The sequence below is a fragment of the Dipteris shenzhenensis genome, chromosome 33, assembly GCF_047967505.1.
Source record: "Dipteris shenzhenensis isolate YYH24624 ecotype China chromosome 33, Dip_SZ_1.0, whole genome shotgun sequence".
In the NCBI taxonomy this organism is placed as follows: domain Eukaryota; kingdom Viridiplantae; phylum Streptophyta; class Polypodiopsida; order Gleicheniales; family Dipteridaceae; genus Dipteris; species Dipteris shenzhenensis.
In genome coordinates this window covers 18045319-18068574 of record NC_141628.1, presented here as the reverse complement: position 1 = coordinate 18068574, position 23256 = coordinate 18045319, and the positions used below count along the sequence as shown (strand labels likewise).

The following is a 23256-nucleotide window of genomic DNA, read 5'->3' as shown; positions in this document are numbered from 1 at the left end:
AATAAGCATAAGCATATGCTCATGCTTATGCTTTTCCAATCTCTCTTTTCCCTCTTTTCCTTTCCCTCTTCTTCTCTCTTCTCCTCTTTTCCCCCTCTTTTCTCTCCCACTTCCTCTTTTCCCTCTTCTTCCTCTTCTCTCCCTCTTCTTCTTCTTTCCTTTCCATCTTCTTCCTCTTCTCCCACTTCCTCTTCTCATTTCCCTCTTCTCTCCCTCTTCTTCAGATTCCTCTTCCTCTTCTTCCTCCTTCTCTCCCTCTTCTTCCTCTTTCCTTTCCCTCTTTCCTTTCCCTTCTCTTTCCCCCTTCTCTTATTCTCTCTTTCCCCCTTCTCTTTCCCTCTTTCCCTTCCCTCTTCTTCATCTTCTCGTCCACTTCCTCTTTTCCCTCTTCTCCCTCTTCTTCCTCTTTCCTTTCCCTCTTTCCTTTTCCTCTTCTTCCTCTTCTCGTCCACTTCCTCTTTTCCCTCTTCTTCCTCTTCTTTCCCTCTTTCCTTCCCTCTTCTTTCTCATTTCCCTCTTCTATCCCTCTTCTTCAGATTCCTCTTCCTCCTTCTCTCCCTCTTCTTCCTCTTCCTTTCCCTCTTTCCTTTCCCTTTTCTTTCCCCTCTTCTTCCTCTTCTCCTCTTTTCCCCCTCTTTTCTCTCCCACTTCCTCTTTTCCCTCTTCTTCCTCTTCTCTCCCTCTTCTTCCTCTTTCCTTTCCCTCTTCTTCTTCTTCTCCCACTTCCTCTTCTCATTTCCCTCTTCTCTCCCTCTTCTTCCTCCTTCTCTCCCTCTTCTTCCTCTTTCCTTTCCCTCTTTCCTTTCCCTTCTCTTTCCTCCTTCTCTTATTCTCTCTTTTACCCTTCTCTTTCCCTCTTTCCTTTCCCTCTTCTTCCTCTTCTCGTCCACTTCCTCTTTTCCCTCTTCTCCCTCTTCTTCCTCTTTCCTTTCCCTCTTTCCTTTCCCTCTTCTTCCTCTTCTCGTCCACTTCCTCTTTTCCCTCTTCTTCCTTTTCTCGTCCACTTCCTCTTTTCCCTCTTCTTCCTCTTCTTTCCCTCTTTCCTTCCCTCTTATTTCTCATTTCCCTCTTCTCTCCCTCTTCTTCAGATTCCTCTTCCTCTTCTTCCTCCTTCTCTCCCTCTTCTTCCTCTTCCTTTCCCTCTTTCCTTTCCTCCTTCTCTTATTCTCTCTTTCCCCCTTCTCTTTCCCTCTTTCCTTTCCCTCTTCTTCCTCTTCTCCTCTTTTCCCCCTCTTTTCTCTCCCACTTCCTCTTTTCCCTCTTCTTCCTCTTCTCTCCCTCTTCTTCCTCTTTCCTTTCCCTCTTCTTCCTCTTCTCCCTCTTCCTCTTCTCATTTCCCTCTTCTCTCCCTCTTCTTCAAATTCCTCTTCCTCCTCCTCTCCCTCTTCTTCCTCTTCTTTTCCCCTCTTTCCTTTCCCTCTTCTTCCTCTTCTCGTCCACTTCCTCTTTTCCCTCTTCTTCCTCTTCTTTCCCTCTTTCCTTTCCCTCTTCTTTCTCATTTCCCTCTTCTCTTCCTCTTCTTTAGATTCCTCTTCCTCTTCGTCCTCCTTCTCTCTCTTCTTCCTCTTCGTTTCCCTCTTCTTCCTCTTCTCGTCCACTTCCTCTTTTCCCTCTTCTTCTTCTTCTTTCCCTCTTTCCTTTCCCTCTTCTTCCTCTTCTCCTCCACTTTCTCATTTCCCTCTTCTCTCCCTCTTCTCTCCCTCTTTTCTCCCTCTTCTTTCCCTCTTCTCTCCCTCTTCTTCCTCTTTCCTTTCCCTCTTCTTCCTCTTCTTGTCCACTTCCTCTTTTCCCTCTTCTTCCTCTTTTTCCCTCTTTCCTTTCCCTCTTCTTCCTCTTCTCGTCCACTTTCTCTTTTCCCTCTTCTCTCCCTCTTCTTCAGATTCCTCTTCCTCTTCTTCCTCTTCTTCCTCTTCCTCTTCCTCTTCCTCTTCTTCTTCTTCTCTCCCTCTTTGCCTATGCCTATGCTTATGTTTGTTTTTTTGTTTTTTGTTTTCGTGTTTGTGTCTATGTTAGACATGGCATCACATCGCTCATCCGACGAGTACGGACAGCCTCGCAGGAGGAGAGCTCACGATCTATACGCTCCAGAGGACTTTGATTCCTCTTAGGTGACTACCCCGAGGACTACCCCTAGTCCGACTCCTCTCAGACCTAGCACTACGACTACCCCTGGTCTGACTCCTCTTCCATGTAGCACTGCGACTGCCCCTCGAGGAACTCCTTTGCTAGCCATGCATGGCTTTGTCGGGAGTCCCGACGAGTTTGTAGCGCAAATGAGCGATGAGGAGGCAGCGAGACTCTTCTCTCTACTATCTCAGAGGACCTCAGCAATTCCCTTCCCTACACCGACGGCTGGACGTACTGCCCAACCGTCCCCTCATGCCCCTTCGACCGAGGGGTCATCACCTGCGCATGCCTCTCGTAAGGGAAGGAAGAGTAGGAAGGGCAGCTTATGTTGTGCTGACTCGAGAGATGTAGACGAGTCAGCACACTCACATTCCTACAGGTCTCCACTTGGTCCAGAGACACAGTATTAGTCAGGTCCCTTGCCCTCTCCTACTCCCACTGCTACTCCTCGCTCCACTCCTTTTGACTCTACTACCATCAGTCCTCCTTACTCATCAGGGGATCTCTCCCATCAAATCATAGCTGTCGGAGAGATAATAGAAGATAGAAAGGGCAAAGCAGTGATGGCCACCATGAGGTGGTTGATGAGCCATCACTTCAAGAGCGGTATTGCTACTAATTGGCGATATCAAGATGACCAAAAGAAGCAAACGGTCATCGATGAATCAAAACAAAAATATCCTAACCCGCCAAATTGGGAGTTTAAGGAGGATTATATGCGAGAGCGCATGGGTTTGGTCTTGAAGCATCGTAGATCAACCTTGCGTACTTCCATCACAAAGGGTTTGGCAGCTAGGCAGACAAAGCTGATTGGAAGTTCTTCAAGAAGTAGAATAGGGATAATCCCGAATTGTTCGAGGGTCAGAGGAGGGCTGCGAAGAGACGGCTGGACATCATAGGTACTTTGCACTTTGGTGTAGGCGGACGGTTGGCATTCGAGGCAACCATGGTAAGTCTATGTCTTCTCATTTAATGTATTGTTCTATTTGTTTTACTACATATTACATGCACTTTAGCTAACTCTAACTCTCGCAAATTGGATCCACAGCAAGCTGCGATGGGTCATCTTCCTCCAGATGCAAAGACGCAATGCGCATTTTGGATAGGAACAAAGCCGTGGTTTATTGAGCAAGAGGTAATGGGAGCGACGGTCGATTAGGCTGAGGTGGCTGCTCGCACGGTATAAGTATACTCCTACTTGTAATCTCACTTTTTAAATTGTTTTATTCTTGAAGTTCCAATCTAATTTTCGATTTATATGGTTTACTCTTAGGGTCAAAGCTCAAGCGTCCCATCATCGAAGGTGAGCGATCACCAGGGCCAGGGATCAGACGCACGTGACGAGGATCAAGGAGAAGACACAGCTCACGAGGACCAAGGAACAGGCCAACAAGACGAGGTCGATTCGGATTCGGATGAGTAGTAGTAGTAGTGGTAGTAGCAGTTTGCATTTTCTTCGCCCTGTATGTCATTTTGTATATCCGCTCATTTGAGCAATTTTGTATCGTCCTTTCGAAAGGATAATTTTGTAACAAACAATGTTGTATATGTTCGACATGTATATGCTTTTGTTACTCAATCATTTCATTTGAGCGATTTTGTATCACCCTTTTCGCAAGGGAAATTTTGTTATAAAAAAACTTTGTTTTGTAATTATCCAAAAAAAAAAGAGGATTAGTGGGGCTAAACAGGGCTATAGGAAGCCCTATTTAGCCCCACTAATCCTTTATTTTAAGTTCTGTTAATCGTCGCTATATAGTGATGTTTACCAGTGTCGCTATATAGCGACTATTATCAGTGTCGCTATTGATCGTCGCTATATAGCGACATTTTATAGCAACGGTTCTTTTTCGATGCTTTTAGCGACTTTTATAGCGACGTTTGCGCCCGTGAAAAAAAAAATTTATGTAAAAAGCGTCGGTATTTTTGTCGGAAAATGGCCTATGCCTTGTAGTGTTTGGAAAGAAAGGATGGCTCACAAAAGCAATATGTCTACATGGGAAAAGATATGCAGCTTCCTCCATCATTCAATCAATCTAGGAGGGCCATCACATTGTGAGCCTTTCTACCTATGTACCTTTTTCACTTGTAAGTGTAACGAGTCTGTGGGGGTTAAAGGTCACTGTGCCTTTACCCCAATTATGTACAATACTCAAACACATATATAAATGAATGAAAAAGAAGATTAGGGTGTTCTGCATCCACCCAAACTTGTGTGGCTCTCTGTTTCTCTCTCTCCCTCTTCCGTTCTTGCTTCCGTTGAGAGCACTCTCAACTGGTATCAGAGCCCGGGTGATCTAGCTGAGTGTGCGTGAATGCTTGAAGCTCAGTAGCTTTGTGGGGGGAAGGAGAAGCTCTGTGGGAAGCTTTATGGGTGACTTTACTTGCATCCGAGTGTGTAGAGACCTTGGAAGAACCTTTGGAAAAGTCACTTTGGTTTTGCGAAGTGGTTTTCAGAGCCTGTTAAGTGTTTTCAAAGAAAAAGTCGTTTTTTGAGCTTTTCCTTGTTCCATTCGATGATAGAGACTCCGTATTGACTTGTAGAGGCAACTATTGCTTGCTTTTGGTGTCCACTTCACTTCAGGAGCTTGGAAACACCTTCATTCTTGAATCTGGGATCATTTCATTGGATTTTTGACTCACTGTGTCAGTTTCTGCGTTTTGCTACCCGAGTGTTGGAACTCAAGTTTAGAGCAACCATTTGCAGATCTGTCAGTTCTGGTGGACTCAGGAGGTCCTAAAACTTCTATGTTGCTCATGATTCGTACTCCGGTGGAGTTTATAAACAGCTCTGTTTCCAAAAACGTTTTTCAGTCCGTGTGTTGGACCCAGTGATTGAGACCACGGTTTCCAAAACCATCTGTCCCATTACGTTCCGGACGCCCAAAAACCCCTACCTATCAGTTCTTACCTGATTCGGTGGAGGATTTTTAGAGTTATAGATCTCTGTGTATTCGATTTCGTCTCTCTGTTATGCATTTTTCATTCTAAGATTTTGAAACCTTAGATTTATGCCACATGGCAGTGGATAAGTGTTGACTCCCATTTCTCACTCATCGGTTGGGATTTTGGAGTTCTGGCAGAAGAGAGATATTTGCAGATTTTCTTAGTGAGTCTGATAATGCAATGGCACCCATGTTTTGAGGCATCTCAGGTTCTATTTTCAGTAGCAGTCATTACCTATGATTTCTTGAGCATACCTTATGCAGATCACTCTGGTTGGAGTTTGAGTAGTGTGCGCTCATTCGTGGTGTGCATTGGGTTGCAGTGGATGATTTATAGGCCATTTGGATGCATTGTGGTCCTTATTGGATGCGCTGATAGGCCCAAATTGCCTTGTGGGATGCTATTTTTATGGACGCTTTGCACATGGATGCTATTTTATGCTGAGGGACAGCTTTGACACATTGCAGGTGATGCACTGATAGTGCTATGCTCTCTTGGATGAGATATTATTAATGCATATGCCAATGGACGGTGTTTGTGACATAGTGGGAGTAGGTGACATAAAGTTTTCTTTTGCAAATGCGTCTACATTTATTTTGAAACATGTGAGACATGTGCCTAAGTTGACCAAGGGTCTTATTTTAGTGGGTCAGCTAGATGATGCTGGTTTTCACACCACTTTTGGCTTTCAGAGTTGGAAAATTCAGAAGGGCTCTATGCTTTTGGCCAGGGGTGCCAAGTGTGGGACTTTGTATCCCTTACATGTATCAGGGGTATTTGATCATGTTGTTGCAATAACCGAGCAGCCAAGCACTTCTTTGTGGCATTGCAGGTTGGGGCACATGAGCCACAATGGAATGAAACTCTTATGCCGTTTGGGTTATGTACCGCATTTGAGTTTCTCTAATTTTGAATTTTGTGAGCACTGTCTCTATGGGAAGCATACTAAATCAGCCCATAAAAGAAGGGGAAAGAAAGAGTTTGAAAAGCTTGATTTGGTGCATTCAGACGTATGTGGTCCGATGCCTACACGGTCACTAGGCAGGCCTGAATACTATGCGACATTCATTGATGATGCAACTAGGAAAGTGTGGGCTTATGCTATCGCTCGGAAGAGTGATGTGTTCCAGGTATTTCAAAAATGGCTGGCCTTGGTTGAGAATCAGTCAGGTAGAATGCTTAAATGCCTACAGATTGACAATGGTGGAGAGTATCTCTCTCATGACTTTCAGCATTTCTGTGATACACGTGGGATTAAGAGGGAGCTCACATCCCCTCGTACTCCAGAGCAAAATCCAGTTGCAGAAAAGATGAAGCCAAATGTGGCTGATATGCAGGTGGGACAGCAAGCTGAAATGCCCTTGAGAAGATCATCCAGAGTGTCTAGACCGCCTGATAGGTTTGTTCCAGGGGTAGACTATGTGATGCTTACTGATTGTGGGGAGCCTTCTTGCTACAGAGAGGCTATGATGTGCGAGGATCAATGCAAGTGGGAGTATGCTATGCAATTAGAGATGAGTTCGCTTTTGAAGAATAAGACTTGGGACTTGGTTTCTTTGCCACATGGAAAGAAAGCATTGCCATGTAAATGGGTCTACAAAATGAAGGTCACAGGTGATGATGTGCCTAGGTACAAGGCCCGTTTGGTCACTAAAGGGTTCAAGCAAGAGAAGGGTGTGGACTTTGATGAGATATTCTCTCCGGTTGTGAAGATGACCACACTTAGATGCATGCTTGGACTAGTGGCATCAGAGGATATGGAGCTTATGCAGATGGATGTCAAGACAGATTTCTTGCATGGGGATTTGCATGAGGAAATTTACATGGTGCAGTCGGAAGGCTTTGAAGAAAAGGGCAAAGAGCATTTAGTTTGCAAGCTGAAGAAGAGTCTCTATGGTCTTAAGCAAGCGCCTAGAGAATGGTATTAGAAGTTTGATGCTTTCATTCGGTCCCAGGGTTTTAGAAGGAGTGAAATTGATCACTGCCTCTACACTAAAAGGGCTAAGGATAATAGCCTGATAATCTTGGCACTATACATGGATGATATGCTATTGGCTAGCAAGAATACTTATGAGCTAGATGCATTAAAGGCCAAGTTGCATGAGGCCTTTGATATGAAGGATTTGGGACTTGCAGGTCATATTCTTGGTATGCGCATCACACGTGATCGGAGTAGGAAACTCCTTTGGCTTTCACAAAAAGAGTATGTTACAAAAGTATTGCAGCATTTCAATATGGAGGGGGGGAAGGCAATGAGTACTCCATTGCCTCCATATGTGAAACTGAGTCATACAGATAGTCCCAAATCAGATGAGGAAAGGGCCATGATGGCCAAGGTTCCTTATGCATCAGCAGTTGGGAGTCTTATGTATGCTATGAAAGCTACTAGACCAGACATTGCATTTGCAATGGGAGTTGTTAGCTGGTATATGGCTAATCCAGGAAAGAGGCATTGGGAGGCAGTTAAGTGCATCATGAGGTACATTTTAGCTCTTTGTAATGGGCCAAGCCCCTTTCTTATAAAAGAATGCCTGGATTTTGTTTTTAGTTTGCATATATGGTTCCCTTGTGACACTTGACTCACACTAGCTCAACCATCCATCTTCATACAGCTTGGCACACCATAGCACAACCTTATGATAGTACGACGATCAATTATCTGTATCCAAGCACTGAGTAGGACTCGCTTGCCAATCTTACCTTAGAGTGCAAGAGAGGGCATCACACTACGTCTCACCAGGCATCAAGCACCAGGTACACTAGACAACTGAGGGGTGAGGGAAAAGACCGTGAATAAAGCATGCTGATCCATTTGAAAGGGAAATGTGCTCTTGAATAAGTTGCATGTACCAAAAAAGAAGGGCAAGAAGGGGCACCAAAAACCAATCACAACTGGATGTTGTTTGATCTTGGAGAAGTAGACATACATGTTTATAATTTTGAACTTACAAATGATGGATGCCTATGGAAGAAGATAGTAGACATCCTTTTTGAGAAGGTTCCATCCTATGCAATACATCTTTTTGGATCCTCCTCCTCTAGACTTACACAATTGTGAATGGAAGGAGCATTTGGTCTTCATAGGGACAAAGAGAAGGTGGTTGTTGATAATATTGAGGAGAATGGATCATCCACTTATGAATAATCATCTTTGTTGATACAAAAGAGGATGCACTTGTAGAGTGAGAGTGCACGTAGACTTTTTGTTTATGTAGCAATCTCCAAAAGTTCATCCTTTTTGAAATATCATTATATTGAAAAGCTACCCAACGTTTCAATTCCTTTGATCAAGTTGGCAACCCATGGGATTATGTATTGTGTTTTTTAGAATTATGTAACTTTCACAAATCTCAAAATTTCTATGAAAAATACTCTTAAATTTAGGCCAATTTTTTGCATGCTTTTTTTCTATAATGATATTGTGCAATAGTATTTTTATTTATGATTAAATAAAGCATCAATTTTTTGCTTTTTAAATAGAAATATTCCATTTAGTTCTCGTTTATGCGCAATGTTACCCACTTTAGGCATATGAAGTCATAAATTTCTTGATGATTTGGGACGGCATAATGATGAAAGAATTGTCATACATTGTGACAATATGAGTTACTAGTACTCAACTTTCTAGTACTCCAGGATATCATGTGAGGACCAAAACCATAGTGATTCGTTATAATTTCATCCTTTACAAGTGATTTGGGACAGAGAAGTTTGAGTATTTCATAGACATACTTGGAGTACTAGAGATGGATTTGATGAACATGAGGGGGAGTGTTGACATATAAAGCTCATCGATGTAGTGCTGGTGTGACATTTGTCTAGGGTGCATTAGAAGTAGGTGTGTATGGACAATAAGATGCCACATGGCTAATTGTGAAAGGGGTGTGTGCAAACTTTATCTTGGAACAAGCTTTTATGTGTCAATTACAATTTAATTCTTGAATCTTTGACCATGTCATAAATCCAAAGGCATGGGGATGAGGCATAGCCACAAGTTCCCAATAATATAGAATTTCTAGAGTTTGATCCCATGGGCTAGGAATTATTGACCAAAGGAGCCCTAACGTGAGGTCCCATATTTGAATGTTGAAAAAACTTCCACAAAAATTGATGACAAGTTATATTCAACCATTGGAGAGACATTGACATTGGTGGTGACATTTCTCTTGTCCATGTATTAACATGCTCTTCTGGCATTCCTTCCATGGCAGAATTTGACCACCATTGGCCAAGGAATTGGCAACCAAAGAAACTGTAACATGAGTTTCAAGGCTTGAAAAATCTCATGCATAAATTACATCTTTGGAGAGACATTGAATTGGTGGTGGCATGCATGTTGAATCGGTGGTCGCATGCATTTTGTCCTTGTTTTAGCATGCTCTTCCAAGGTTGCTTCCGTGGCTTCCCAAGTGGAGATATGAGGTATGGAACCCTCTTATTTGTGGAGTTCAAGGCATATTCTCTAGATTATGGAGGAAATTTCATGGAAAGATGATGCATGCCATATACAATGTGCTTTTTCAAAAATATATACAACCCATTTGACACCAAATAGTAAAAATGATATCTAGGCCATATGGAAGCCAATATATTAGCTCTTGTGGATGCATGTCTGCCGATGACACTAACACATCTCGAGCACCATTTCTATCATAAAGTAATACTGGAATCCACCTCCCGTCCGAGCCCTTCTATGAAGAAGTCAATGGGTCTTGAGCCAAAATAGGAAGCAAGGGCAACTCCTAAGGCTGGTGTAGTGATCTGCACGGCCATGTCTGTGATGTTACTGAATGCAGAAGGCATGATTGCTTGCCTCGGCCTCGTATAGTGAAAAAATACAAGATCCTCTACCCTAAAGAAATTCTCTTGAAGCCAGAGTGAAAACATCAGTGGTATTGTATGAAGATTATCTTAAGATTTATGTCCAAACCACCTTGGCAATATGGCAACTCCTCCAACAATGCTTGTAGCATTTCTTTGCATGCTGATACCTCATGTATACGGAAGGTATGCCATATATTTAAGCCAAGAGAAAATTAGGATGCCTATATGAATGGTTAGACAAGGAATGTAGAACTTCTTGGCCTTGATGATCCCCAAAACTGAGACCATAATCTCTCCAGATGGTGCCTATGCCTACAATGCTAAGCAGCAATGGGTAAGTGGTACACAGCTCTTTACTAAATCTTGTATCAATCTTCATGGAATCCTAAGACAATGGAATTAGGCAATATAAAGCAATAGGAGCCAGCCAAGATGACTCCCTTATGTCCTTATCCAACTTGACAAGAAATCTCCTCTGAAAGATTCATATCCTCCACCTAGATTTAGCGTCAATGTTAGTGTCAGACAAGCAAAAGTTACCAATAGTTTTTACCCTCTACCAATTTAAATCCTCCTAATCCATTGGTTGTGAGAGTGAGGGCCTATGAAAGGTATGAAAGTAAAGTATGAGAAATGTGCTAGTCTTTCTCTCACATCTAAACAAGTACATTGAAGCTCCAAAACCATTTGAACTAAGCGTAGTGAGGGTTTGTGAGAGTTCCTCGCCAAGCCTGTGGAATGACTCTCATGATTTAAATTTTGGTACTAGGAACATGGGGATGAGGTCCATTGTGTCCTCCACTAAACCATTCTTGCCAGTCCTAGTCAATACATGTGAATGCCACCATGCCAACCTAGATTTTTGCACATTGCCAAGGGTAGCACCCTAGTACTACACTAGGGGGTAAATTATTTGCCTTGCTAGATCCTCTTAAGGCACCCTTTTAGGGCATTTTTGTGTTTTAAACCATCATTTATAATTGTCTACTCTTGTACCATCTAAATATGTTTTCACATAACATCTAATTTTGCTATACTTATGGTTACAAAAGAATTAATATATGTTGGATCTAAACTAAAAGAGCTTAAATATAGAAAATAAAAGTTTACCTTAGCCTTGTCACATTGATGCTTCAAGAGATCAACTATTTTGACCAACAGGATTAAATGACTTCATCCAAAGTATAGCTTTTTTATTTTTGAAGATTTTTCTACTTACATTTGAAAATTGCATCATAAATAAGCTGATAGTTTTAACATTTGAAAATTGCATAATTTTTCTGCTTACATTTGAAAATTTCATCATAAATAAGCTGAGAGTTTTTACATGAAAAAAAAGGAATTGAAATAGCTAAATGATAAGATAATATTGTCTTTCTTCAAATTTCGAATGAACAAATATAATAAAAAGGGAATAAATATAGCCAAATGATTATTAAATTATTTGGTAGGGAGGATTATGGCTTATTTCAAGGGGCTTACAATGCATACTTTAATGGTCTTTGAGGGTGTCATGACAAGTATGCAAAACATTTTCTGGCGGTCATGCATGCATGTAGAATATACTAAGTGGACCCCCCTTGGAAATTGTACAAGCTTAGGCTCAACAAAAACCATCCATGCATTGATTGTTGTTGCATACAATCCCACCACCACTAGTAATTCCTACTTTGAAGACCCCATATTGGAATAGGCTCCTAAAGAGATTCAATCTATGACATTAGAGAGAGTACCCATATGGATCCATGATCTCTTGAAACTCAGCTCATTAAAACGAGCTCAAGTACATCAAATGGTGTGGCAGTTGGTTGACCATTGTCAATTAATTGGAGATATCAGTCAACAAAGTTAGCAACTTTTCCACCAAAGGAGTGAGATACACATCCATCTTCACCTTATGCTTCCCTAGGATAATAAAGTCATCAAAGCCATAGATGACATGGATTATCCTTGGATTTTGGTCACTTTTTCTCCTGAGGTGATCACTCTATACAACATGTAACATAGTAGGTTCGTTAATGGAAGGGACTTTTTAATTTAGGGGACTAGCGGTCCATTTACATATAGGAGTGAAAAAGTACTTATCTAAAATAATTATGGTATGTACATGTATGGAGGGTTAGCGAGCATGAAGACACACAGACACACAACACATCTGTATATACATACATACATACATATATATTTGTTTGTTCATTCATTTGTTATGTTTCTAAAAGAGGGGTGAACAATTATATAAGGGAGCTTGTTTTGAAGTGTCTTATGGGTTTTTAGAGAGCAAGTGTCTTCATCCTTTTATGTTCCATCCATTGAAAAACTTCTCCATGAGTTGTCTTCCATCCCTGGAAAGAGTCCTCCGTGGATGTCTTGGTGAAAAAGCTAGCTGTCAAATTGAAAGAAAGTTGGAAGTCAACTCAAAGTTCCCCAAGTTCATAGAAATGTATTTGATCTACGCCCCTGTGCGCAATCTGACCAACCTACTCATTCCCAAATCAAGTGAGGTTACTATTGTGGTGATGCAGCTGGTGTGTGGCAACGTCTTTGCAAACTTGATTGTGGAGACTTTCAACATCTATGCGGTCTTGGTTCTCAAAGTCCAATTAGCTGATGCATAGCCTAAAACTATCTACCCCTTGTAATTGGAATCTCCTCACATGTGAGAGGTGGTCTAGGATTCAATACCTACCATGTACACAATTTGGATCTTTAGCATCCCTATTCAAGGTTGGTCCCCAGCCTCGCCATTGCATGTTATACTAAAGAAAGTTAATTTCTGATGACTTGACTGGTTAGGCGAGTGCATGCACAACTCGAGTCCGCATGATGATAGTAGTGCTAGGTGCTCTCCCAAACATAAGCGTCTAGAGGAGAGGCCTGGTAGAGGTATGAGTACCCAAGTCGGTAGGGGTAATGATGCATCGTCAGAGTCGGATGGGAAAGAGAAATCAAAACAAGGTGAGGCATCGGGCGCATAGTCCTATGCAAAGATTTTGGCGCACAAAATCCGAGCAGGGTTCTCTCCCCTGGAAACAGAGGCATCCAGACTGTTGCATGCAGAGATTGAGCATCGCGCCAAGGAAACTAAGAAGAAAGGCTGGATGGAGGCTGGCAAACGTCACTCCATCACATGCGAAATACACTTGGAAGAAGTCATGTCGGAGCTGGAAAGGTTGGCACGAGGCGAGGTCTACCTCTTCTTCATCGGACGCTCTCATCATTGGATGAACTGCAGTATGTCCTCACGTATGAATTTGATCTATCCCAAGATCCCTACTCAGCCAAATTCCTAGGAAAGGTTTCTTTCTTGTCCACTGTCTCTTGGAGCCAATATGCAACGATATGCTGGGGAGGCCCTTCATGTACGCGGGAGTTGTGGTTTTGTCAATCCCTTGGAGCCCCTCTTTCTCCATTGATGAGTTTCTTTTTCGTGACTGCCCGGTATGGATTGAGTTCCTGAGCCTTCCCCAATTGTTGGGAGACAATATAAAAAAGTTGGCAACAACGTTGGGTAGAATCTTACTTATTCCTCCCGCAGCTAGGGATCCTTTTGGCAGAAAAAGGGTGTAGATTCTGTGGGATAGGGCATAGCCAATGCCGGACTTCATTGAAGCCTAGCTCCTGGGAGGCCTCAAGCTTCCGATCCAGGTTAAATTTGGCCTCTTTCTTGATGCATGTCTTATCTGTAGGAAAGTTGGCTATTTTGCTAGAGCTTGCCCAGATAAACCAACAAACACGGCCTTGGCAAGAGGTGACAAGACGGTCCAAGACCCCTCCACGAAGGATGAAGCCAAAGATGCTGCAAGCAACCTCAAGCCCTCTCAAGATACACTGGCGATTCCATCAAATGATCGAGAGGTCGATTCAGAGGATGTCATGGAGGTCGTCCTGTCAGTCGACAGATGGAAGATTGTCGAAAAGAAAGGTAAGTATGTTCGGGAAGCTCTCCCCATGCATGGCGTCCCCGAGAAGCATGTTGAAGAAGAAAATTTGGATCCCTCTCCCTCGTCGGGGATGCTTCTGGACATTCCACCATCCCAGTTGGTGGAGGTGCCGGTCTCTTCGCAAGCCTCTTCCAATGATGAAGAGGAGATCCTCCCTAATGCGAATCACAAAACGAGAGTGCATGAATTTAAGAAGAGCGAGGAGAAAGGTCAAGGTGAAGACAATTGACTGCAGAAAACTCCACCCACACATAGCCTCACTAAGAGGCTCAAGGACGTGGCGATGAGTGTCGGGATGGCCAAGGAAAACAGATTTAACTTCTTTAAAGATGTTTGTAAATCCTCAAAGGAAAGCTAGGGGGGGTGAGAGATGCAAGGACAAGATCCAAGTGATGTCGTGGAATGTGAAAGGGTGCTGTGGGAAATCCAAACAAAGAGGATGCTTGGATGTAGTTTGAAAATTCAAACCGCATGTGGTAATGCTTGAGGAGATCAAATGTGGGTCGAATGATGAATTTTGGTTGCATGCAAGAAGTTGGGATTCAATGTAAATTTCCCGTTTAGAGGTCGAGGAGTTACAACCATCCTCTTGCACCAATCTCTTAAGGTCAAGGATGAGTTCAAGGACGAGGATGGCTGTCTAGTTACGGTCTCAGCCTTGATTGATGACTTTCAAGTAGGGTTTGCATGTGTATATGCTCCAAATGCCCCTATGGAGAGAGCTAGATGCTGGTCTGTTCTTAATTCGAAGTTGGAGGGTGGGCATTGGTTGGTGGGAGGAGACTGGAATTTCACTGAAGGTGTGGAAGATAGATCGCATGCCAGAACCTACTCCACCCCCCGCAGGAGCGTGAGTATGTACAGGAAAGGTCTGAGGAATTGGGGTGACATCTGGAACCCAAGATCCATGGATTGGATCCCCCTTGAATAGCTACATATTAGGTTTCGGCTAAATCAAGGTGAACCCGACCTGCTGGCTGCTGTGATGGAGCGAATTCCGGACGACTCGCCAACTAACTGCATCTCCTCTGAGGGTCGACAGACCCAGTGGCTCATGGGGAGGACATGCCTTAATCGCCTCTCACCGAGGATTGTGTACAGATACCTTGAGACAATGGGGCCTCGATTCGCAACTCTCAACAAGAAATGGCAGGTGAGAAGAGGCCATGTGTGGAGGCCATGTGTGGTGGCAGAATAGGTTCATAGATATTTGGAAGCAGTGCGGGGTAGGGAAGGCCACGATTTTGATGTGGAAGATCACCAATTTTTGGTTGCCCGTCAGAGGGTCACTTGTGAAACGAATTCCCATTTCCTCGATTTGCCCTCTATGCGGTATGGCTGTGGAAGCCTTGAAGCATTTGTTTTGGGCTTGTTCAGTTACCAGGGAGGTCTAGGGTAATGCAATTAGAAAGGCAAGGGTCATGTCTCAATTTTATATCAAAGGAAGATGGAGGATGGTTCTACTTGGGGAAACCTTCAAGCTCTCGTCTACCCTCCTGGCTTCCTAGCAATATGTGCGTGTGGCTGTATGCCTCGCCATCTAGGAAATGAGAAACCGCTTGGCCTTCAAGGTCAATATCGCGCTCAGCAATAGGGAATCCGCCATCATAGCTATGATCAAGACGAATCTCAGGGATCTCGGTTTGATGTTAGGGGAGAAATCCCCAATGATTAGTCACTGTCTCCTCAATATTGGCTCCTTCGTCTAAGCAATTGTGGCTTCAGGCTCTATCAGCCTAGGCCGCAAGTGTCCCCCCTTGTAGTCGGCCCAATTTTGTAATTGGTCTTTTCTTTTTCAGGCCTGACCAGCCCCTTAAGATATCCGGCATTTTTTTTATTTTTCCTTTTTAAAGTTACTTTTTCAAGATCTAGGAGACAAATAGAGGCTAATACTTTAAAAAAGCCAGTTTGATCAAACAGTTTCCAAAGCCATATAATCTTCCAACATATATTTGGTGAATAAATTCTACAAAAATATTGACAATAGCTTTAAACAGCAACTTTCAAAGAAATCAGCATCACCTCACCCAGTTCTTACTCTTCAAAATTTGAAGGTTGTGTTTTGCATTGTGAAATTTTTTATTATGAGAACTAGCAACTAGTTCCAGATCAGGATGGATGGGGGCAAGGTTCACCTATGTTAGTAGACTAACGGAAAGGGTAAGAGAAAATCCAGTATGAGTTTGATTGAAAATATAATAAAGGGTGTGTGCTCTTTTCTTGTACTCCAGAAAGAGTTTTGGCAATGTCCAAATATTCTTTAAATGTGGTAAGAAATATAAAAACGTAGTTGTTAAACCCTCTCTATGCAGTAAGCAAAAGGAAAAACCAAAAGCACAGAGAGCCCTTGTAACACCTAGGGATAGACAAATCAAAATTTTATAATACTTTGAGGAACTATGACACCTCTCTCTATAAGCACAGTATCAATAGATCAATTATTCCTTCCAAATGTTGGAAAGGCTTAAAAATATAGCTCCACAAGAGCATTAATGTTGCTATTGTGGTGAATATAAAGAACTACTAGCAGGCCTTTTGACTGCTGCAAATTGTCTGCACAATGACTTCCAAATAGGTTTAGGATATAGTGGGGGCCTTCAGAACTGGCTGCCCCTATATTTTCACAGTTTTGGGTGCTCTTTTCTTGTACTCCAGAAAGAGTTTTGGCAATTTCCAAATATTCTTTAAATGTGGTAAGAAATATAAAAACGTAGTTGTTAAACCCTCTCTATGCAGTGAGCAAAAGGAAAAACCAAAAGCACAGAGAGCCCTTGTAACACCTAGGGATAGACAAATCAAAATTTTATAATACTTTGAGGAACTATGACACCTCTCTCTATAAGCACAGTATCAATAGATCAATTATTCCTTCCAAATGTTGGAAAGGCTTAAAAATATAGCTCCACAAGAGCATTAATGTTGCTATTGTGGTGAATATAAAGAACTACTAGCAGGCCTTTTGACTGCTGCAAATTGTCTGCACAACGACTTCCAAATAGGTTTAGGATATAGTGGGGGCCTTCAGAACTGGCTGCCCCTATATTTTCACAGTTTTGCCGCCTGATAATGTCTGAGATGTGTGCTTATCCAGCTTTCAATCATGATCTGTGATAAAACCGGTTGATCTGCTGGAACCTGTAGGTCAGTGGTGGAAGGTAATATAAGTCTACTAGACACAAGCAGCAGAATTTTGCTCCTTCAAAAAGGGGGCAAGAAAAAGAGGAAAATACCTGATGGCCTGCTCCCACGAAAACAACATGAGTAAGATTTTTCATGGTCCGAGTATAACCTGCCAGCACTCCATTCTCTCTCCATACTTTTCGTTCCGACTCCCAAAATGCCACATTGCCTTGCCAATTTAGGCTGTGCATCCATTCCTCTGATCCTGCTGGACCATCTTTCACATCATAAATTCCTTGATATAGCAGAACAGGCAGTCCCTCCTGAAGAACCGCCTCTAACATCCCTTTCGCACTCTTCATTGTATCCTAAACGCAAATACAAGCTTGTCAAAAATCTGATTAGGGAAGAATGCCGGAGCAAGGCAAAATATTGATTAATCTAAGGCCACTGCAGATGACCTGTGAACCCTTACTATTCCTCTTACAGTCAGCATCCTGTTGATACTTCATTGAGCTTCGGGTATAGGTCATTCATGAAAACCACAACCAATGCACCCCCATAAAGACATTATAAATTCATCCTTACTCTGACAGACTCCACACTGTGGTCTCTCCCAGAAATTAAAGACAAATGAATGAAACTGAACCATTGAATCTCACAAAGCTCATGCCTAAAGATAGTTTCCACATGTCTCTGTGTCTTTCTGTGGACAACATTCAAATGTCAAGTTCTATTTCTAAACTAAGTAAATCAATGCTTTCTTTCTGTCCTTTTTTTGGCAGAAAGGTGCTGGTCAGAAAGGAAGAGTCTGGACTGTTCAAACAAGGGACACACATAAAGGTCAAGAATGAAAAATCAGATCCGCCTTGGCCATTCTTGAAAAGTGAATATGGAGAGTTATGAAATGGCAAACCTGTGCCATAAGTGCACGAATACTTGGCCGACAGCTTTCCCACCTCAACGCATCTTCATCCACATTCAATTGAGCCTTAGCCTCAGCCGAATTAAGAAATTTAGCTAAGTACTCTGTCCCATCCTTTCACCAGTAAAAAAGCAGTCACCTTACAAGTTTCAAAATAACAATATGACAATGAAAAAATCGATCCAATTTTACTAACATTGTCAGAAAAAACGAACCTGAAACAGACACCCCCCCCCCAAAGACTGGATACCTGTAAATGATGGTATCTAGAAGTCCGGCGCACATCTAGCATTGTTTTAATGCCACTTGTGTGCTCAATCCAATTGCACAGCGAAGTCCGTTTCTCATGTGCTGCCAACCATTCCTCTCTGACAGAAAAAAGATGACGAGTTTTATCTGCCATTATGACTTTTTGAAATGTTATATACCTTTGTAAGACTACAATGTATCCAATCGTACAAATTTAGATTTTTTGCTGTTCTAGAGTCCAAAAATCTACAAAGGAAATAAAAGAGAAAACGAGAGAGAAGAAAAAAGAGGTAGCAAATTTTTTTTAAAAACAAAAGGAAGATATACTTAGCAAGCAAAGCAACACTTATGTCGTCATCAGTCCCTAGCATAAGCAGCTATACTGGGTTTCTAAAGACCCCCAAAGTCTCTTGGGCAAACCCAGTGCTTACTAGAATACGTCAAATAAACAAAAGAGAGAGAAAACAAGAAAGGAAGAAGGTGAGTGAGCAAAAATGCACAAGCAAATGAAGAAACAAAATCGAGCAAAAAACAGGAATAAAATCTCTCTCTCTCTCTCTCTCTCTCTCTCTCTCTCTCTCTCTCTCACGCATGTAGGATTGAAAGAAAGAATTTACAGAAAGAATGAATTATTTAGAACATTTAAAACTAAATGAACCTCTTACACTTAGGTACCGCTTCCTACAAAGACGCAAAATTACATTCCTAACTTAGAAAGCACATGCATACTCAATCAAACTCTCTTTTGAAACTAAAAGATAAACGGGCTATTCAGCTCCCCACTTATTGTTTTCAGCTTATGTTCAATCATTCTAAACATGACTAAGGCCGATACACCATAGATAAAAAACTTCATATCTAAGACTGTGCATACTTTTTTCATTATTTTTCTTGGATTATACCTCTTGTATATTAATAAAGTGATAAAAAATGTATTTATTCATCCAAAAAGTGCAATAATGAAAATTCTGTATATGCCTTGAGATAGAGCTTTGCATCATTGCAATAAAAACAGCATAAAACTATATACAGAAGGTAAACTGGTTTAGATCAAACCCAACCTGTCCACATGGTTCACGATGCTGGCAGCAGTTTGATCAACATATGTGCACTGCTCTTGATCTAACAAACCAAAGGCATAAAGCACATCTGCATGTGCCTGAACCTGCAGTTCTCATAAATAAGATTCAGCAAATCAGGTATTCTGCTCGCATCAAAGCAGAAAACGTTGCAAAGACCAATGTATTATAAACTTAAAATACCTGAATGCGTGGATCGGTAAGACCATTACCAATGGCAATGCCAACCAGCTGTGATCTTATGGGGCTTGAATGATATATCATGTGATACGCCAAGGCAGGAATGTACTTCCCTGCATAACTTTCACCTGCCAGAAAAAGAGGTCTTGTCCGAAAGATGGGATTGAGTTGGACAAAATAATTCAGGGCGTGATCTAAGTGTCTGGCAACTGTTTCTTGGTCCTTTGGAACGTCTTCATCTGTTGCAGCCACACTGAAGCCCGTTCCAACAGGATTATCCACAAAAAGGATGCCACACCTGAAACAACAGTTTCCATTGAAGCAAAATGTCCATAGAGGCGTTACTCCTACATTCGTCCTCTATTGATATTGGAAAGTGCAAAGACAGCAGATAATAAGAGCCTCTCTTCCACTTTATGATACAAACAAGCGCTTTAGCACTAATTGTGCAATTACCAGCAAGACATCAAGGCTTGCCAAAACATCAAATCTCTCTTTAAAAAAAAGGCAGTCTAGCACTGAGTGCAATATTCTACACAAAGAGGTGAGCAGCTATGAATACTATCAAGGCCTCTTGACCTTAGGCAGTTTAGTTACTAAGTGCAATTGTCCGTGTGAAGAGGTGGTGAGCTATTAACACCATGGATTTTCCAGTAACGTCTCTCTTTACAAAGGTAGTAACAAGTTCTGAGTTATGAAAGATATACTCTCATGAACAAGTCCATTTTCTTTACATAGAAAATGGGACCCTCAACATAACAACACTGGAAAGAAGTGGGCAGACCTGCGATTCCACGCTCCCTCATTGGCTTGAATGGAACCATCTTCAAGAATCCACCATGGACCAAGCTCAGAGAAGCACCCAATAAGGCTTGAACAGCCAGGGCCACCATTTAACCATAGCAACCAAGGTGTGTCTGCAGGAGAAGTTGGAGACTCTGTTGCTTCATAAAAAGCAAAGAACAACTTAGATCTACTCGTGTGGCTAATGGGCAAGTAACCCGACTTTGTAGGTAAAGCCTCTTCAGGAAAAGAAGGGCCTACAGAAGAGCTCGTATTGTAAATCTTTTTCCCATAGGAATCCTGCATTTACCAGCAAGGAAAGCATCAGACAACGACAAAATTTCATTCGTTTGTCAACAAGATTTAGCCGCCAATCGAAGTCTCTCCCATTCCCAAATCATGACGACTCCAGAAGCATATTGCATCTACGAGGACTATTTCACCATTAAGACGACACTGCAACAAGATTCAGCTCAATCAAAGTCTCTCCCATGCATCTTTGGAAACACAGATCATGACTACTCCAGAAGCATACAGTATCTACGTTCACCATTACGGCAACACTGCCTTTAGGAGAGCGAAATTGAAACGTGGAATCTCCTAAGTGAAGACGAAACTGCATACCCAGTTGTCCAATTTCACTGACTTGGACAGAGAACTCGTCACATCATTCGAATGAATGGGCTGAGGCTTCAAATACGAGGGTTCCTGGGTATGATCATCCAAATGAACGGCTGGCTTCACTGTGTTTATCCTCAACGTGATGCTCGAATGCATAATTCGAAATTAGGTGAAACTTAAAAGCTTTCAAGCCGTGTCTCGCTGCATCCCCACATTACAGCAGTAGTCAGCATTTTTCGAAGGGGACACTTGTTCCAAAGCGTTTCTAAATTTCCGCCAAGAGGCACACGGCAGCGTAATTTCTGTGAACAAATCAATGCGTATGACGCCGAGACCTGTATGAATTGGCTAATTCAAAGCATACGAAGTATTGCGCAACACTATAAACTCACGATCAGCAAATTGCCAAAAGCACAGCTTCTTTCTTCTAAATACAATGGCGTCCGTTGGTGGACGAGATCGTAAAAGAGTGGGTCCAGTATTGCGGCAACGACGCGATTAATTCGCAAGGCTTGGTTTGGACGCACGTACCGACACGGGAGCTAATTTGTGACGGTAGGAGCCCACGAGCCGCGAAAGAAACGAAAACAAACCGACCAATTCAAAAAGTTCGAGCGATTCCTGCGGACGAGCTGCTAAGTCGGTTGGGACCAAAAAGATATTATGCGGGCTTGAGTCCGACTAAAAAATTCGACGTTCACTGAAGGAGGCGACGGTTCTGAATCGCAATATGCGATTGTTGCGAAATGGGCAAAAGGGAATCGATGCTGGCAGAAGCAAGAGGCGAGGTGTGGATGATGGGCAGGGCAAAAAACTGAGAGCGGGGAGCATGGAAGAAGGGAGGGGGGAGCTTAAGAAAGGCAGGAAAGCAGAAGGATTCGTAGAGTGCGATTGGGGGGCTGTGATTGATGCAGGGAAGCAATGGCAAGCGAGAGGCAGGAGGAAGGCAGGGATCTGGATGATGATGATGATGATGGAGGAAGGAGGGAAGGGAAGAAGAGGGAGAAGGAAAGGGTGTTACGTAAAGGGGGAGGGGAAGGAGCAAATGAGCTCCTGTGAATTCTGATGAAAACAAATGAGCTCCTGTGAATTCTGATGATAACTCTTCCTCTTCTACACTGAGAGAAAAGGAAGAGTCAAGTCTGTAAGGACCACTGTGCTCTCCCTGTCCTTAGCATCGAAGACTAAGAATCAGTGTCATATTGCCCCTTTCTCTTCTTGCTTTCTCATAAGATTTGAGACATAGTTATACATTGCCCCTTCCTCTGGTTGCTCTCTCTCAGAGGGTACCAACCAGTCATATATTTGCACCTTTCTCTTGGTGACATCTTGCACCTGTCTCTGTTTGCTTTCTCAGAGAGTAAGAACCAGTGATCTGTTGCACACTCTCTGCTAACTTTCTCAGACAGTAAGAATCAGTGATATCTCTTACTTTCTCTCTGTTTCACCTCTCTCTCCTTAATTTCTCAGAGAGTAAGAATCAGTAATATCTCTGCTTACTTTCTCAGAGTGTAAGAAACAGTGAGATATTTGCCCCTACCTCTGCTTAGTTTCTCCGAGAGTAAGCCTTTGCTTAGTTTCTCCCAGAGTATATTGCCCCTATCTCTGCTTACTTTCTCAGAGAGTAAGAATCGAGGATCTCTGCTTACTTCTTTGCTGACTATAAAGCTTGCCTGATTTTGCACTCTGAGGACAGGGGCCTCTTCCCAAAAACCTTTATCCTTTCTCCTCTGCAATGACAATCTCTCTCCCTGTCCCACTCCTGCACATGAACCCGCACAACAACCACGAAAATACATCTTTCTCCTTCCAAATATGCACATGAACAAGCTCAATATGCACATGAACAAGCTCAACAACCAGCAAAACACAGCTTTTCTCCTTTCTCCTACAATATTTCTCCACTTTGGAAGAAATATCTCCCACTCCTGCACATGAACAAGCTCAACAACCACCAGGAAATACGTCCCTCTTCTTTCTCCTTTGGCATCACACCTTGGAAGAAACATCTCCACAAATGCACATGAACAAGCTCGTCAAATTTATTTTTTTCTTTTTGGTGCCTTTCCTTGAGTGACTAGTCCCCATTCTCCCTCTCGTTGCCTCTCCCCTTGTCTCTGGAAAAGCTAGTCGAATAGGTTACCCATTCTCTCTCATTGTTGCGCCCCCTCCCAAAAACCTTGTCAAGTCTTTTCTTTTGCCTTCCCTTGGGCAGCCGAAGAGGCTCCTTCTTTACCCATTCTCTCTCCTTTGTTGCCTCTCTCCCCTCTTGTGCAGTCCCATGGGGCTCCCGAGTCCTGTACCCATTCTCTCTCCTTGTCGCCTCTCCCCTCTCAAAAAGCTGGTCAAGTCTTTTCTTTGCATTTCCTTGTTCAGTTTGATAAGAATCTCTGTCACGTTTTGCTGTCTCATTCCCTCGTCACCCACACACAAAACCTTTTACCTCCACCTCCACCTTTAT

At 42.5% G+C, this 23256-nt stretch overlaps 1 protein-coding gene across 4 annotated transcripts; it reads right to left on the bottom strand.

Annotated features, from left to right (window-relative positions):
- Positions 1-16655: 16655 nt before the first annotated feature.
- LOC147879777 (serine carboxypeptidase-like 50) lies at positions 16656-23052 on the bottom strand. 4 transcript variants are annotated; one of them, XM_087371745.1, is made up of 9 exons: positions 21327-23052; positions 20799-21097; positions 20176-20474; positions 19395-19689; positions 19194-19297; positions 18134-18251; positions 17875-17997; positions 17069-17326; positions 16656-16973 (listed from the first exon to the last, which is right to left on the bottom strand). In XM_087371745.1, the coding sequence occupies exons 2-9, from the start codon at positions 20949-20951 to the stop codon at positions 16884-16886; spliced, it is 1440 nt and encodes a 479-aa protein (XP_087227871.1). In that variant the 5' UTR covers positions 20952-21097; positions 21327-23052; the 3' UTR covers positions 16656-16883. The 4 variants fall into 4 exon arrangements, with proteins under 4 accessions (XP_087227871.1, XP_087227868.1, XP_087227872.1 ...); XM_087371742.1 differs by having other exon boundaries at positions 20799-20996; XM_087371746.1 differs by lacking the exon at positions 21327-23052 and adding an exon at positions 21188-21284.
- Between the last annotated feature and the right edge of the window lie 204 nt (positions 23053-23256).